Below are 15860 nucleotides of genomic sequence, written 5' to 3' on the forward strand. Positions count from 1 at the left end.
GCACAATTTTGGGGTGGTAAGTGTGATTGGTTCCCCAAAGTAGAATTCGATGAAATTAAATGCAGTTGAAGAGAAGGCGCGTCTGACGTTCTGGGACCCCTGCAGGGTTGGGTTTCACACAGCCGGCCGCAGCTGGGGGGCCCCAGCGTGCTCTGCTCCGGGACACTCTTCCCTCGCTCGCAGGGCCCGCCGTGTTCTCCCCGACGAGGCGTCCACTAAACAGAACCTGCGTGCCCGGTGCCAACGCCAGTTGGTTGCCTCTCACCTCATCAGTGAACAGGCTTTGAATTCCGAGTGGCCCATGCTCGAAATAAGCCTTTAGAGCCAGTTTTAACATTGTGTGTGACAATTCCCTGCAGTGACTTCGGTAGGAAAAAAAATGGTGAAAGTAGGTGGTGGTTGCAAGATGCAACAAAACAGGGGACCCCAGAAGACCCCAGGCCCCCAAGATGTGGAAGCTGGCTCTCTGCAGGAGGGGTGGGCTGGGCCTCACCCCCACACAGCCAGTGGGGGCAGGTGGGCTGCAGTGTGCAGGGTGTGCGTGCTGGGATTGGGCGGATACAAGGACAGGTTCACTCCCTCGTTCCTCGCTCTCCTAGCTGACGTGCCTTGGGAAGGTGGCACTGCCCCTGCTTCCTTCGCTGCAGAACGGGAAGGAAAATACTGAGTTGTTACGAGAATGAAGTAAGATTGTGTGTATGAAGTGTTTAGCACTGTGCCTGGAGCAGGCACGCTCAGAGCGAAGCACTGAGCAGCGGAAGCTTTCACCAGGACCCAGCCCGTCACCCTGGCCGCCTCAGTTCTGAGGAGTGGGGGGCGGTGGCGCTGGCGTCCACCAGGCTGCTCAGGTGGCGCCGTCTCCCCCTTCCTCCCCAGGGCAGCAGCAGCTCAGACTCTCTGGAGGGCCAGAGCTGCGACTATGCCAGCAAGAGCTACGACGCCGTGGTCTTCGATGTCTTGAAGGTGACTCCCGAGGAGTTTGCTGTAAGTAACAGAGCCCATGGGGCTCCGGGCCCACAGCTGGGTGCTGGAGGGGGTCACTGCTCAGGGCTTTTGCCCAGGCTGGAGACAGGCCATGTGTATACCCACCAACAGGGGGTTGTTGAACACAGTATTCTTTCTGAAATACCACCCAGTGTTAAACAGGACGCCTTCGACCTGGAAACGAACCACCTTGGGAGGCCTACACATACATGTGAATAGTGGGAGGAGCCAGTTCCAGCACAATTTATAGGGAACAATGCCATTTTTAGAAAGCATGCACAATGCACACATATTTATATTTGCAGAAGAAAAGGTCTAGATTTAATGTTTACATATTTTAAAAAAGGTATTATTTATTTATTTTTAGACAGAAGGGAAGGGAAGGAGAAAGAGAGGGAGAGAAACATCAGTGTGTGGTTGCCTCTCACACACCCCCTCCTGGGGGTCTGGCCCTCAACCCAGCCATGTGCCCTGACTGGGAATTGAACCAGAAACCCTTTGAGTCACAGGCCGGTGCTCAATCCACTGAGCCACATCAGCCAGGGCTGATGTTTACATATGTTAAGTATTGGGATATATACAGCCAAACATTTGATTTACTGTAGTTTCTGGTTATAGGATTCTAGGTAATTGGAATTTAATTTTTCTTATTTTTATTTGTAAATTTCTATAATGACTGTTTTGTTTTTTACAATAATACACAGTATTATTTGGGCAATTTTTATAATGGTAAATTTTTAAAAACGTGTTTTTTTCTGCAGCCAGTGTGCTGCTGCGGTGTGACCGAGGTGGCGGTCTTGTGGTGGAGGGCACAGCTGGCTCCTCGTCCTGCCGTGACTCAGTTTCTGCCCTTTGCACCTCACGGGCTGAGAGAGCACACTGGCTCCAGCCGGCCTGGGGCCTGATTGGGGGTGCTATCCGTCCAGGGCTACGTGTCCCTACAGAACCACAGGAGTGTCCCCTGTCCCAGGCCCACGTCACCCTGCCCCCCTTGCTCCAACAGGTTCCCTGCCCCCCAGGGTGCCACGGGAGCTGACCGGGCTCCCTCTTGTCGCCCCACCATCGTTGGCTCCCATGTCCCCTTCGCCCAGGCCACGCTGATGCTCCGCATGCGTCTCCTCCTTCGGTGTGTCCGAGGGACCCTTTCACGCCTGCATAGAGCTCTGCAGTGGGCCCCTCGTGCTGGAGTGAGACCCGGAGCTGCTACCAGGCCTCCAGTGCCCGCTGCGGTCTGGCCAAGCCCTCTCTCCTGCCCGGGTCTGCTTGCTCTCCGGCCACGTGGTGGCTGCCTTTCTCCCCCGGACTCACTGCATCGCCTGCTCAGGGCCTGGCCCTGTGCTCATTCTTCCTGCCGCCCTCACGGCTCTTCTCCACGTGTCCCTCAGTCTCTGTCCAAACGTCCGGCCTCGGAGAGGACTTCCCGGTAGCACCGCTCCACCGCCCCCTCTTCCCTTACCCTGCTTTCGTGTCTTCATGTCTCTTACTGCTTCCTAACATCGTGTTATTCAATGACGTTCCATGGTGCATTTTTTTCTCCTGGAACATAAAGTCCCCAAGGACAGAAACTCTGCCTGACTTGTCTGCTGCTGCGTCCCTGGTGCCCAGAATAGTGCCCAGCTCACGGCCGGGGCTCTGCCAGTCCATGCTGACTGACAGGCATCAGGCCCCAGAACAACCCGGTGAGGCAGACGGGAGCCCCCAGTTTTCTAATAAAGAAACTCGGGATCTAGGAGGTGGTTCTCCCGGGTCAGGTGCGTGTGGGCAAAAGGTGTGAGCCCTTCGTCTGCGTGCCGTTTTGTTCGTTCGTGCGGGTGGGGACGCAAGGGCGGCTCCCGCGTCTGAGCCGCGCCTGGGTTGCGCGCCGGGAGTCTCCGTGCCCTTCCAGCCTGCTTCCCGCAGCAGCCTGGTGAGGCGGGTGTGTCCGTGCTTCCCAGGACACCAGTGGACAGGCAGGTTCTTAGCAAACGCACCTCTTCCTTCACACAGTGGGCGGCGCGGTCTGTCTGTCGGGGACTTGACCCTGGGCGTCTGGCGCTCGAGGCCGGCACCGCCCGAGAGACAGGTGACCTGAGCCCTGTCTGCGGCTTTTACATTTTCTAGTCGTCACATAGAGAAGAGGTGAAATTAGGTTTAAAGATATATTTTATTTGACTTAGTACATTTAAAACGTTATCATTTCAACATGTAAGCAATGTAACATTATTGAAATACTTTGTATCCTTTTTTCAAAGTGAGTCTTCCGAACTCAACGCACACCGTAAACTCAGTGCCCGTGAACTTCGGACAGCCGCGCGTGGCCGGCGGCCGGCTTGCTGGGCTGCGCCCCTCAAGGCTCTGTTGCCTCTTCCTCAGAAGGTTTCGTGGGCCCTGCTGGCCGCTGGCTGAGCTTCTAGACTCTATTTGCTTTTGTTTGCTTGTTGCGTTTTTGAGTTGTATTTCTCCGCTTCAGGAAGGGAATGAAGCAATGATGAGGTTTCAGGTCCCTTCACAGTTGTTCATCGTGAGGAGTGGCAGAGAACTGGGCCGCACATGGAGTCACACTGCCCAGGGGGCTCCCTGGGGAGACCCGGGGCCTCACCGTCTAGCCTGAGCCCCTGGTGATGCTCGGCCTCCCCCGGGGCAACTCTCTGAGGCTGGAGAGCTGCAGGGAGGGGGCGAGGGCCTCGAGGGTGCAGCGCCTACACTCTGGCTGCCCCTGCCAGAGCCGGCGTGTCCTCAGCGGAGATGCGACGCCAGGTCCCCTGCAGTCCTTGGTCTCCAGGGAAGCACAGGAGTTGCCAGGTGTTGGAGTCGAACCGGACCACCTGGTGTTTCAGTTTCCTGTCTAAGAATATGAAAGAAGGAAACAAGCGAGATACGAAAGCCCATCAGAAATCACTTGCGTGGTTTCGGGGAGCTGGTGGTGGCGAGAGCAAAGCAGCTTGATCTTTCTCAGTCCCCACACAGTACACTCGGAAACTCGTTCACAGTGTCCACAGTACAGCTGGGCAACAGGTTACCCCGTCCAGCCTGAAGCACAGGTGCTGGGCACGTGCCTCCATCCAAACCTGCAGAGTGTCAGCGTCTGCAGGAGAAAGCAGCAGTGAGCATGGGGCTATCTGGCAACCTTGAGAACAGGAGGACTCCAGAATTTTCAGCCGGAGTTCGCTGGGAAGTTTGGCAGGTTAATGTGAGGATGGCAACGGAAACAGAAGGATTTTGAGCACTCGAATGACTGGTGGGTGCAAGAGATCTGTGGACTGGCCCCTACACTCTCTTGAAACCAAGCCACCAGGGCGCACTTCCAGGGCAGGGCTCTGCGCCAACGAGAAATCCAGTGTGGGGTGGAGTCAGAAGGATCAGGGCAGGGGAAGTCAGGGTTATGGAAAAATAAAATCAAAAATAAATAAATAAAATGTGTGTGTGAGACATCTCAAAAAGCAACTGCATGCTTTAAAAATGATATTATTTCTTTATTTTTAGACAGAAGGGAAGGGAAGGAGAGAGAGAAAGAAACATCAGTGTGTGGTTACCTCTCGCACGCCCCCTAATGGGGACCTGGCCTGCAACCCAGGCATGTGCTCTGACTGGGAATCGAACCAGCGACCCTTTGGTTCACAGGATGGCACTCAATCCACTGAGCCACACCAGCCAGAGCCGCAACTGCTTGTTTTTGAACACTATGTGAAGGCCACCAAAAGGAGAACTATATGAAGTTAGAAGAGCTACCTAAAAAGTTCAGGAAAGCTAATTTTGCATAAAAATAAAAAAGATGAAATTATTTTTATCAAATCTTTAAATTATTATAAAAGAACAGTAAGGAGAAGATCCCTATAGATAATGAAAGAATGCCAAAAAGACGTGCCACAAAGCAATCGGAAACTGTAATTCAAACTAAGCTCAGGGACACTGAGATTATGCTGTGAGCTTTACACAACAGAAATCTGAAGCAGAAAAATTTTAGGAATGAGGTGGCAGAATTTAGGAGAGAAGTGAAAATAAAAATACAATTCTGGAAATGAAAGTTGACCTAGAAGAAACACAAGAGATATAGATCAACATAAGAGAAAACGCCTGGAGGCAGGAAAATTATTAATGTCAAATGAAGAAGGAGATAATAAGACTGAGAAAAAGTGACCGATATTGACGATAGGCAAAGAAGATCCAACACACAGACAATAGAAATGCCGGAAAGGGGAGAATAAAAAGGCAATGGAACTGAACAGATACCTAAACTACAACTTAAAGAAGTTCCATAAAATAAAACAAAAGATTTAAAATTATGTATCGAAAGAGCGCATGATAAAGATGACCGCGGTAACCCAGAGCGGTCAGCACCGTCGACGTGTCCCTGGTGACCCGCTGGACGTTAAAGGAAAAGAGAGCCCTTCAGGCATCCAGACGAAACAGCAAACGGCTTAGAAGAGAAATAACATCCGATTGCCGTTCATCTTGTTGACAGAAGCACTTTTTGCCAAAAGAAAGTAGAATAACAAATAAATCAAGGAAAGAAAAGAAAATGTGAGCCAAAAATTTCATGTCCAGCAAAACCTCCAAGTATAAGGGACGCTGCTAAGCAGTTAGGAACGTGCAAGGCCTCAGAGTGTTCCTCGGTGAGCCCTTCCTGAGGAGCCCTCTGGGGGGCAGGCTCCAGGCGAGGGAAAGGGGTAGAGACCCGTCCCTCGCAAGACTGGCGGAGCGTAAGCAGCACGCACTTATAGTAGAGTCAAGACTAAGTAGGAGTCAAAGGGGAGAAGGTATAGTGTATGGTGGCTGTGTGCCCATGTGATACACATGGTGTGACCAGTGTATTGGGTGCAAGCTATAAAAAGGAGGAGAATGGAGAGAGCACATGCAAAGTTTCATAACTTTCCTCAGTAATTATATTGACACCGTTCGCGTCGGTGTTGTTGTTCTGAGACCATCGTGCGTATGATGCAGGAGACAGTAAGTGCCCGATTATGGGGCCCTGTAACCCTACACACCCTGCGTCCTTGAGACCGGGACTTTGGATACGGAAGAAAGGAGATACAGGGGTAACACAGAAAGAGTAAGTCAGGGGGAAAAAACTTTCTGAATCTGAAATTCAAGTATCAGTATGAATTCCAGATTGTGGTCTTGGAATATTATTTGTCACTGAAAGACTCCACGGCTTCCCTGATAACTGGTTGGTCCCAAGTCTGGGGCACGACATGTTCAAGATAGCCTGGTGCGTCCTTCCAGTACTAGTGAGGAGGCTGTCAAGGACTCCTAGGGTCAAAGGGACTCAGGAGCTAGCTGGAGGGAACTCCCCCTGCCCAGTGATGGGACAGTATGAGCTGGAAAAGGATAGTGATTGCAATTGATTGAGACCCATCAAATAATAGGCCGTCACTGGGTGATGATGGGAAGCCAATTTATTTTCTTAGAAACTGAGAAATATAAGGATAGAATCCAGTGTTTGTCCTGCATTTTACTTTTGAACTATTCTGGGTAACTAAATAGCAGATGAGAGAGAGTTTCTTTCTCTCTATTAATTTATTTCAGTCAATACATGGGAAAGAAATGATAGAATTAGAATACCATCACTTTGTGACTTCAGTGAGGGAACAGATCTAAGCATTGAACTTCAGCAGCCACTCACATCACAAAAGGAGAGGAATTTGGTGCCCCCCAGTGAAACAGCACACCGCCACTCGCCCCCAGTGCTGCCACGGGGTCCGACCGGTGTCTGATCCAGTCTCCGGGCCCAGCCGCCAGCTGGCAGGGAATGCCGAGGGCAGAGGGGCGCGCCCACCTGCTCCGTGAGTGTGAAGAGCTGTGGGGGTCAGACGGTTGGGTTCTCCAGCAGGTGCCTTGTAAGGAACACGAAGACGGAGGGAATACCTGTAGATTAAAATAACTTAAAAGTATGTGTGAACTTTTAGAAAAGGCAAGATGCTGCTGCGATGCCTTGGCACACACTTGGTTGACAAAATTGTAAAGACATGAGGAAAGTCAGGATAGTGGTGACTTTTAACAGGAGGAAGGGACTCGTGGTTGGGACCCGGCACAGGGAGGAAGTCGGAGGTAACTTTTTTTACATTGTGAATTACATGTAATGTAACACCCTCCTAACTACATATTTTTAAGTCCTTATGCAAGGATGTGTATCTGTTTGGGAGAGACACACATACACATTGATGCGAGAGAGTGAGAGAGACACACACAGATCGGTTGCCCCCCCCCGTACTCACGGGGACCAGGGATCGAACTTGAAATCTGGGTGTGTGCCCTGACCAGGAATCGAGCCTGCAACCTTCTGGTGTATGAGATGACGCCCCAACCAACTGAGTCACGTGGCCTGGTCTACCATCTCAACTATTTTTAAGCGTACAGATCAGTAGTATTAAGCCCATTCACATTATTGTGCTATATAATCTCTAGAACTGTATTCGTCTCGCCAACCCAAAACTCTGTATCCATTGAACAACTCTCCATTCCCCACTGCCCTCAACATCATTCCACGTTCTGTCTCTGTGAAAGTGACTACTCAAGGCGCCTCCTGTAAGCGGAATCGCACAGCATCTGTCTTTTTGTGACTGGCTGATTCCACTTAGTGCGGCGTCCCTGAGGTCCATCCACCTCCGGGCAGGTTGGAATCAGAAGTTCCTTCCTCTTCATGCTGGATAAAACTCCATGGTGCATGCGTGCCACACTTTTCTTTTTGTCTGTTCATCTCTTGATTGGCGTGGCTATTTTTGGACCTGGGTGGTGGTTACAAGGTGTGTATTTATAATATTATTATCGGTCATCAAACCATGCCTTTGTTTAATGCAGTTTTCTGTAAGTATGTGATACTTTATAATGAAAAGGGTTAAAATTACCGAAAAGGTTCTCATATCCCCTGGGGGTGCTTACAGATAGGCCGCAGTGCCCTTGCCCCTCAGCGGCTGAGAGCAGAGCGGAAGGCGTGCAGGAACCTGTCTCTGTCACCAGTCGATGGGTCGTGGACATCTTCCTAGGTCGGCACGGCTAGACCCAACCCTCTGTCTTTAACGGCCGCATGGCGTTCCGGAGTGCGGGCATGCCCTGGGTTCTTTTCTCCAGCAGGTCCCTTTTGATGGCCTTCTAGGTGGTTTTCAGTTTTTTGCTACCAAAAATGAGGGTGCAGTAAACCTCTGTATTTCTGTCTGTAGCGAAGTGTGGACCTCTGTGCAGAGCCTCCTTCTACACCGGTGCTGTTCTGTCTGTAGGTGTCGGGTTGCCGGGCCAGCAGTGGGCTCACTTCACTGTTTAGGAGATGATGTCTCAACCCAGCGAACGATCCTGGAGCAGGACAGCACTGCCATGAGAAACAGTATTGCGATAATCAGCAGATTTTGAATGTGGACTGTGTATTAGATGATACTGTTGCACTAATGATAAGTTTCCTGGCCGTGGTGAGTTTACCATTATGTAAGCGGGTCATCTTGTTCTCGGGAAGTGACATGCCAAAGGATTTAGGGCCGAAGAGTCATCGTATTCACATTTTACTCTCAAATGGTTCAGAAAGAATGTGCGTGTATAATTATATACATAGACATAAAGCAGCTGAGGGGAAATGCTAATAATTAGTTAAGGTAGGTGAAAGGTTGTAAGAGTTCAACATGTTATTCTGGCAACTTTTTTGTAAGTTTGACATTTGAAAGAAAACAGAAAGTTAAAAACTTGCATGAGTTACTGCCAGATCACTTTCCCAGAAGAACAGACGAAGCAGCGCGTGGCCCCATCGGCCCGGGTGGCTCTGACGGATGACGGAGCGTATCTTGCTGTTTAATTTGCATTCACTCGACTCCGGTTCCGAAACTGTGCCGACACGGGCTTCCCGTGGCCCGGGGAGGAGAAGCAGGCACGTGTCTTTGGAACCGGTCAGTGCGTGTTCTGGGAGCCCTCCTGCTTCTGCACTGGAGGGGGATCTGAATGCACGTGGGAAGAGAGTTTCCCGCCTAAGGCTCCCCACTGATTGGCCCACAGCCTTTGTTGTTGCTGTTAGTTTATCTGGGGGCCGGGAGGCCCTTACACTGAGGTTGCAGCCGGGGAGGGAGGGCCCAGGGCCGCTGCTGGAGAGGAGACACACTGCATTTAACATGCGCAAGACATTTCTCTCTTCTTTTTGGCCAAGCAGCTTTCATTTATCCACAAAATACCACCTTTTTCCTAAGGGCCACATTGCGCCGTGGTGCTGTAGAGGTCTCTCCATTCTGAAGGATGCGTATCGACAGAAATGTTTTGAGATATGCGGCATTTGGCCATTTCCCTAAAAGGCTGGAATTTTGGAGGAAGGGGAGGACATGGGAGAAGGGGTCAGGATTAAAGAACGCGTTGCCAAGTGACTAGCGTAATTGGACATCCTGTGCTGAGGCTTCGTTTCCAGAAATGAGGAGAAGCCAGTAAGATGCTTGCTCGTGAGTGTTCTCGTCGGTCCCCGCACGTGCTCCCCCCGTGCACCACCTCGGGCGCGCTGCTTGGAAAGGATGGGAAAGCAGAGAGTCTCGTCGTCTTGTGTTTCTGTAGCGGCGGCGCCACACCCCTGGGGGACGCCCTTTCTCTCCAGGAAGCGGGGCGCCTCTCCCCAGGGAGGGCTGAGAGCTTGCTGGGGAGCGGGACAGGACCTTGACTGCCCCCCCTCAAGCTTTTGGTAAAACTGTCTGCCTTGGGGTTCCCCAAGTTCCCGGGAAGGACTGCTCACCTGCCGCCTGTTTCACAGGTGTTTGCTTTGTGGTAAAATGCCCTGAAATTGGTAATTGGATGACTTTTCCCACATGTTGATATATCCTTGCTCTGGACACTGCGTCCTTCTCGGATGGGATTGAGTGGATGGACGGAAACGCAGCCCTCTGAAAACCTCAGGTTGCGTGTTTGGGGCCGGCCCGTCTGCTTTAAGCCCGGTGACCCCTGCTGATCCCGTTTGTTTAGAATAAAACACTTGAGCGCATTTTCTGGTTTACAGTCAGCAGGGATCAGAATGTTCGAAACCTGGACCATCCAAAAAGTGCATGAAACATAAAGTCACTATTTTAATAAACCGTTTGGAAATTCAGTAGCAAACCGTAGAGCCGACGGCAGGATGGAGGGGAAGTTTTCTCATTTTCACATTAGCAGACTTTTGGTCCTTTTCCTGAACGACCTCGCAAACATCCTGCCGGCTCTCCGGGATGGGAGTTAGCTCGGGCTGGAGCCGCGGGAGGGGTTTCCGAGGCCCTCCGAGCTCCCAGCTCAGATCTGCTTTCACAAGGCCGTTCTGTTCCCTGCCACGGCAGAGCCGATCCAAGTGGCGGAGTGCGGGGCCAGCAGTCTCCACGGGCCTGGCAGGAGAAGTGCCAGTCTGTTTGCTCTGCCTGGGCCAGACGCGCCGGCCCGGAGGCCTCCGGGCGTAGTCGTCACTGGACGCCCAGATTACGAGGGCCGGATCCACGTGTGCTGGTGTCCAGAGCCCCCTCGCCCCACCAGTGGGTGGACCGGGAGGTGGGAGAGGGCGGCTTCCCAAGGGCTTCCCTCCAGCGCGACCCGCTGTCTCTCCGCCGGGCTTCCCTGAGTGGCGGCATGTCCCCTCTGGGCCCGTGAAGAGCACCGGCCTTCCCGAGGGGACGGAGGGGCTCTCCACCGACGCCGCCTGCCTACTTCCCTCCCCGCTCAGAGAGGCTCTCCCCCGTACGCGTGCGCGTGGCTGCTCTCTCTGCGCACGCACACCGTGCCCAGGCCCGCCCGCAGCCCACACGCGTGCACACAGCATCTGTCAGGTGCCCGGCCTTCTGCGCCTGCGTCTTGAGTTCTCACTGAGATCCTGTAAGACGGAGACGGTCGTTACCGCTTTCCCGATGTGGCACCTGAGACTGGGAGCGCTGTCGGGTGTCCCGCAGAACATCGCTGTCCGGCGACAGCGCCAGACACGCACCCGGTCCTGGGCATCGAGTCCTCCCCGCTGACCTGGGTTGGGTGGACGGGGGGCGTTTTCTTGCTGCCGGAGGCACCCGAAGGCCGGCCGCTCGCCTTTCCCTGGGCTTCACAGCGTGTCTGTTGTGCGACGCCCGGCATCCCGTGTGGCATGTGGAGACGGGCAGGTCATGTGAACTCAGCTCAGGCCGCGCTGTGGCCTGAGCAGTTGCTGGCAGTGCCGCCCCCGTCACGTTGCTCAGCGGGCTTCTGACGGCGGGGACAGCCTTGAACCAGACGTGCGCGCTCTGTGTGCCCACCACGTGAGTGCTTCTCAGCTAGCTGTGGTGAAGGATCCGTTTCTCTTCCATCTCCAATCTACAGAAGACTAGTGCTCTAAAAAGTACAGTGAGAGTATTGTGGCAAACTGCTATGAGAGTTTCCCAAAGCTTGCTCTCCAGTTCTCTAGTTATCTCATGTACTGTGGGCTGCGGAGTAAACAGTCTGTGGTCCCGCACTGGTCTGCAGGGGCGTCTTGAATGTCGTGCTACCATATAATTTGGAGGAGCCTTAGACTTCAGAAGACATGGACAATTTCTGTAAGCCGCAACTTAAAAAAATTAAATTGAGAGTAATGGTGTCTCTGTGTAGCATTCTAATTTGTACTATTGCCAACTTTTTTAAAATTACAAAAGTAATTCATGCGTGGAAAAAAAACTTAAATTGTACAAAAATATCCAGAGTAAAAAATGTCCCCCTCCTTCCCAGTCCCACACTTCAAACTGTTCTCAGCCCTTAAGTTCATCTCACATCCGAGAGAGAAGGGTGTGGTCGGGATTGATGATGAGGGGAGGGGTGGGAGAGGCGTTTTAGAAGTTTGCCTGTGTTTTCACTCTGTTCTGTCTTGATTTTTGTTCAGGGGGCTGAGTGTAACTTTGGAGAATGTGTGACTGCTCCGTACAGACTCAGAATGACGCAGCAGCTGCCTCTGCGTCTTCTAACGCCGCCTCTCTCTCTCGTTGCAGAGCCAGATCACGCTGATGGACATCCCCGTGTTCAAAGCCATCCAGCCGGAGGTCTGTACCTTGTCCTTTACGCTGTCCCCACAGCCGCGTCAGAGTGACTCCGTTCTCGGTTTCTCTCTTGACGTCTTTGCACGCGCACGCGATCGATCCCAGCCCCGTTAAAGAGGGCGCCCAGAGACGCCCCACTGCCGAGGGCGCTCGCTCGCTGAGTCAGGCGTCTGGACTCCCCAGAGAATGTCCCCACGCCTGGCCCCCACATCCGGTCCCCTCCGGCAGGGCTGCGGCCCTTGGTGCCCGTGGTCTCCCTGCCTGAGCCGGGTCCCGCCACGCTAATTACTCGTCCCAGGCTCTTCCTGCGGGCGGCGGTCCCCGTCAGGAAGGGGGTGTGAGGGAACTGTTTCTTCTAGAGAGTTTTCTTTCTGCCGATCCCGAATGTTGGCAGTGGCCTTGTGTCTGGTTTTGAAACAAGGTGCTACTGCAAAATGCATACGTATTCACATTAGATTGCACTGTACATTTGTGGAAACAGCATACTCAATAAAGGAGAAAAAGTTGACTTAAACAAGCTGATTTAAAACGTTCCTGGAAATGCCGAGCTGTCGATAACGAGGCTTCATAGGGATTTCAGCCGGGGTTCTTCTTTATTAGCAAGGAGTAGGAGTGCCTTCCAGAGCAGCTGTGACGGGCCGAGGAGGAACTTATTATGGGGCTGGAAGGGGCGTTCCTACACAGAGCACACGGGTGGACGTGGCGCTCAGGCCGCCTGGAGACCCAGCCAGCGTCCAGGCCGTCTGTGCGTCTTGCCCCCGCCCCTCCCTCTCCTCTCTCCGGCCTCCACTCCTGCCTGCCCGCCCGGTTTAACTCGGCCTCCCCACGGGGCCCGAGTTCACGTGGTCCCCACTTACGCCGCCCTGTAGACTGAGACCAGCAACTCCCGGCCCGGCCCCGCCCAGGCCCGGCCCCGGCCGGCCCCGGCCCGGCGCAGCCAGGTGTCTGGGGCGGTGCCGTGACTGAGGGCAGGGGCGCGTGGCCGAGGCGAGCGAGCACCGCGGGAGGGGCAGCCTCGCGAGTGGGGGCAGGTTTCAGGGAGAAGGGCTGCAGAGCTGTGTGTGTCAGAGGCGTCCGCTGCCACCAAAAGTGGCCGCTGTGCGTTCCCGAACACTCCCAGCGTGCCCTTGTTACTCGAGGGGAGCTGCCAGGACCGAGAGAAGCGGCACTGAATACAGAGTGAGACGGTGGGCCGGGCCCCTGGGAGCTGGCGTCTCACCCTTGCGGGCGGCCACCCTTCTGGCGTCTCCGGGCCATGCTGGAAGGAGAGGGGTCGTCTTGGGCCACACAGTAAAGACATTGCAACTTGTGATCACACACACAAAAAATCTCACCGTGGTTTAAGTAAATTTACGATTTTGTGTTGGGCCGCATTCAGAGCCACCCCGAGCCGCATGCGGCCCACAGGCCGCCTGCTGGACGCCCCTGCCAGAGCTCAGGAAGGAACCAGCGTCCTTAGCTGCCGTCAGCGTTCACGGGGAGACGGGGCAGTGATTTGCGCTGTTTGTGTGTGCGCGTGTGCCTTGGGTTCTGTCGGGTTCGGGGAGCAGAGCTGTTTGCTTTCTCGAGTTGGCTGACTTCCAGTCTCTTTCTGCTTTATCTAATGTGGAGTTACCTGTCCTTTCTAATTAAAACAGCGGAAACAACCCACTCACTACCTCTTGGAGCCTTTCGGGGGAGTAGTGGGTTGATGGTCACCTTAGTTCTCAGCTGAAACTATTTCTGATCATGTTCGCTGCTTAGCCTTCATCTGGAGTGGTTCAGACGTTCGGATCTTTATTCTCGTCCCAGTGGGGAGGGCAGTCCAGCGTGCCGTGAGCCCTGAACCCCAAACCTGCGTGCGCCCAGGGAGGCTGGCGGCGGGAGGGCCGGGGTGCGGGTTCGTCAGAGGCACAAGCAGGGGCAGACCAAGGCTGTCCCCCGGGCACTGCGGTTTGGAAGGCACCTCATCCAAGGCATGGCTGGTTTCAAGTTGTGACAAGACATTAAGGTAGGGGTGTTTTGCTCTCAAGATTCTGTTCGCTTGGAGAAGTGGCTCTCAACTGTGGCTACACATCAGAATCGCCTGGGCAGCCTCTGAGACACGGGGTGCCCTGGCGCCACCCAGACCACCGAGCCTGCCTCTCTGAGTCGGGGCCCAGAGCCCAGTCAGCCCTATTTTGTAAAAGCTCACCAGAGGATTCTGGGGCAGAGTGGAGATTAAGAACTAGTTGCTTTGAGGTATCTGGAGAAACCCCAGACTTGAATGCCTTGGATCCATGATACATTAGCTAAAAATGGAAGCGTTTGTTCCTCATTGTCATCATCAACATTGCGGTTAAAAGGAGGACCCTGGGAGCTACCCCAGCTTTTTCACTGTTTTTATTTTTGTTAGCAGACTGAAAACTAGAATTGCTTTTTCCCTTGAAGATGCCCTCCACACTGTGGGTGGCCACCCCGGAGTTGGAAGGACATGAATAGGGGACAGTTTTTAGTTGGTTGTAGGCAAGACTTGCAGGAGGCAGAGGCCAGCATCTGAGAGCAAGACGGGCCCCGTGAGCGACCGGCTCCCCCAGGGCGAGGAAGCCCGCGGACTGGTGCTGTGGGGCCCTGGCCGCGCGTCCGAGTCAGCGGGGGAGCTCTGTCCAAAACCCGGGTGCCCGGGCTCCGCCGTCCCTGGAGGTTCCGATGCCCGGGGTGCGAGTGGGCTGGGACCCCGTGTTGCGATCAGTCAGTCACTGTGTCCTTTGGTGCCTGCGGTGTCCCGTCTGCAGCCAGCAGGAGCCCAGCCCTTTCCTGTCGGCTCCTGTTGCAGCACGGCCCGTCCGTTTTTCGTGACGCCGTCCTTGCTCTCTGGGACAACCGGAGGTGGTGACCGGGGTGCTGTTGCACGTTTCCTCCCGAAGACCCGGACTCGGGCTTTCGTTCCGTCGGGGGTGCCGCTGGCCTCTCCCAGCGGGGAAGAGTGTCTAGAGACCGCCACCTGGGCGCGAGGACGTCCGCTGCTGCTGGGCTGCGCGGTCTCTTCCGTGGACGGGGCTGGGGCGTGGTTGTTTTCTGAGAGGAAAACCCATGAGACTGTAATTCGGGCAGGTGGTGTCCTTTCTTCACAGTGCTTCCCTCCTCACCCTCGTCGCAGCTTCCCACCCTGTGGGTGGCGTGTGGTGCCCCCTCGTATAGATCTTGGGCTTGGCCCTGTGGCTGAGGCGCGAGTGGTAGTAATGCAAGTGGCGGACTGAGGTGGAAAGAGGAATTCCCACCCTCCGTGGTGGACCGGTAGCTGCTGCTCCTTCAGCCCGAATCCCAAACCCAGAGCCCGAAGTCCGGCCCTGCCCGGGGGGGCCCGGCAGAGGCCGGCTGAACTGCAGCCACTCTGCAGACCCCCGAGCGCGGCAGACACACTGTTGCTGGGAGCCGCTGGGGTGGGGGGGCCGGGCGTCACCCTTGCCTTGTAGAGACGGGACCGCCGCAGTGCTGATCCTCCCGTTCCCAGTCTGACCTGACGGGGTCGTTTGCGTCCTTCCCTTGGTTTTCGTATGTTGTTTGTGACGTTGACAACTGGACCCTAACAACCTTAAATAATTACTTGTTTTGCATTATCCCATCACATATAAAAATAGTTTTAAAGTAACAATATCGATGTTACTATTAACCTGCAGACTACTGTTAAAGCTGAATGTGTCTTTGCAGTACTGTTTGTCTTCAGTTCCTCTTCCGATTTCCTCTCCCTCCAGGCCGACCACTGACCTACTGCACCCAGGGGGCCTCCCTCCTTCACTCCCCCACAGGCCCTTGGAAGCACCAGGGCAGAGAAGGAGGGTCCCGTGCACTTGGTCCTGGAGATCTGCCTCCTGGGAGACCCTGCCGTTATCCCCGTGCCCGGGGCGTAGTGGATCCCCAGTCACTGCGTGTTGAATGAGCGGGGAATGAGTGGGTGAACGAGAGCAGTGCTGCGGCAGAACACCCCTGGCT

General features: G+C 54.1%; 1 protein-coding gene across 5 annotated transcripts in view; it reads left to right on the top strand.

Moving 5' to 3' along the window:
* Positions 1-15860, top strand: part of RALGPS1 (Ral GEF with PH domain and SH3 binding motif 1) — a 229697-nt gene that overhangs the window by 27703 nt on the left and 186134 nt on the right. For all 5 annotated transcript variants that reach the window (XM_045846480.1, XM_045846479.1, XM_045846483.1 and 2 more), the window contains exons 3-4: positions 877-984; positions 11862-11912. In XM_045846480.1, coding sequence (XP_045702436.1) covers positions 877-984; positions 11862-11912 — 159 coding nt within the window. The remainder of the gene's footprint in view (positions 1-876; positions 985-11861; positions 11913-15860) is intronic.

Source organism: Phyllostomus hastatus, unplaced genomic scaffold, assembly GCF_019186645.2.
Source record: "Phyllostomus hastatus isolate PE091 unplaced genomic scaffold, TTU_PhHast_1.1 phas_contig_495, whole genome shotgun sequence".
NCBI lineage: Eukaryota > Metazoa > Chordata > Mammalia > Chiroptera > Phyllostomidae > Phyllostomus > Phyllostomus hastatus.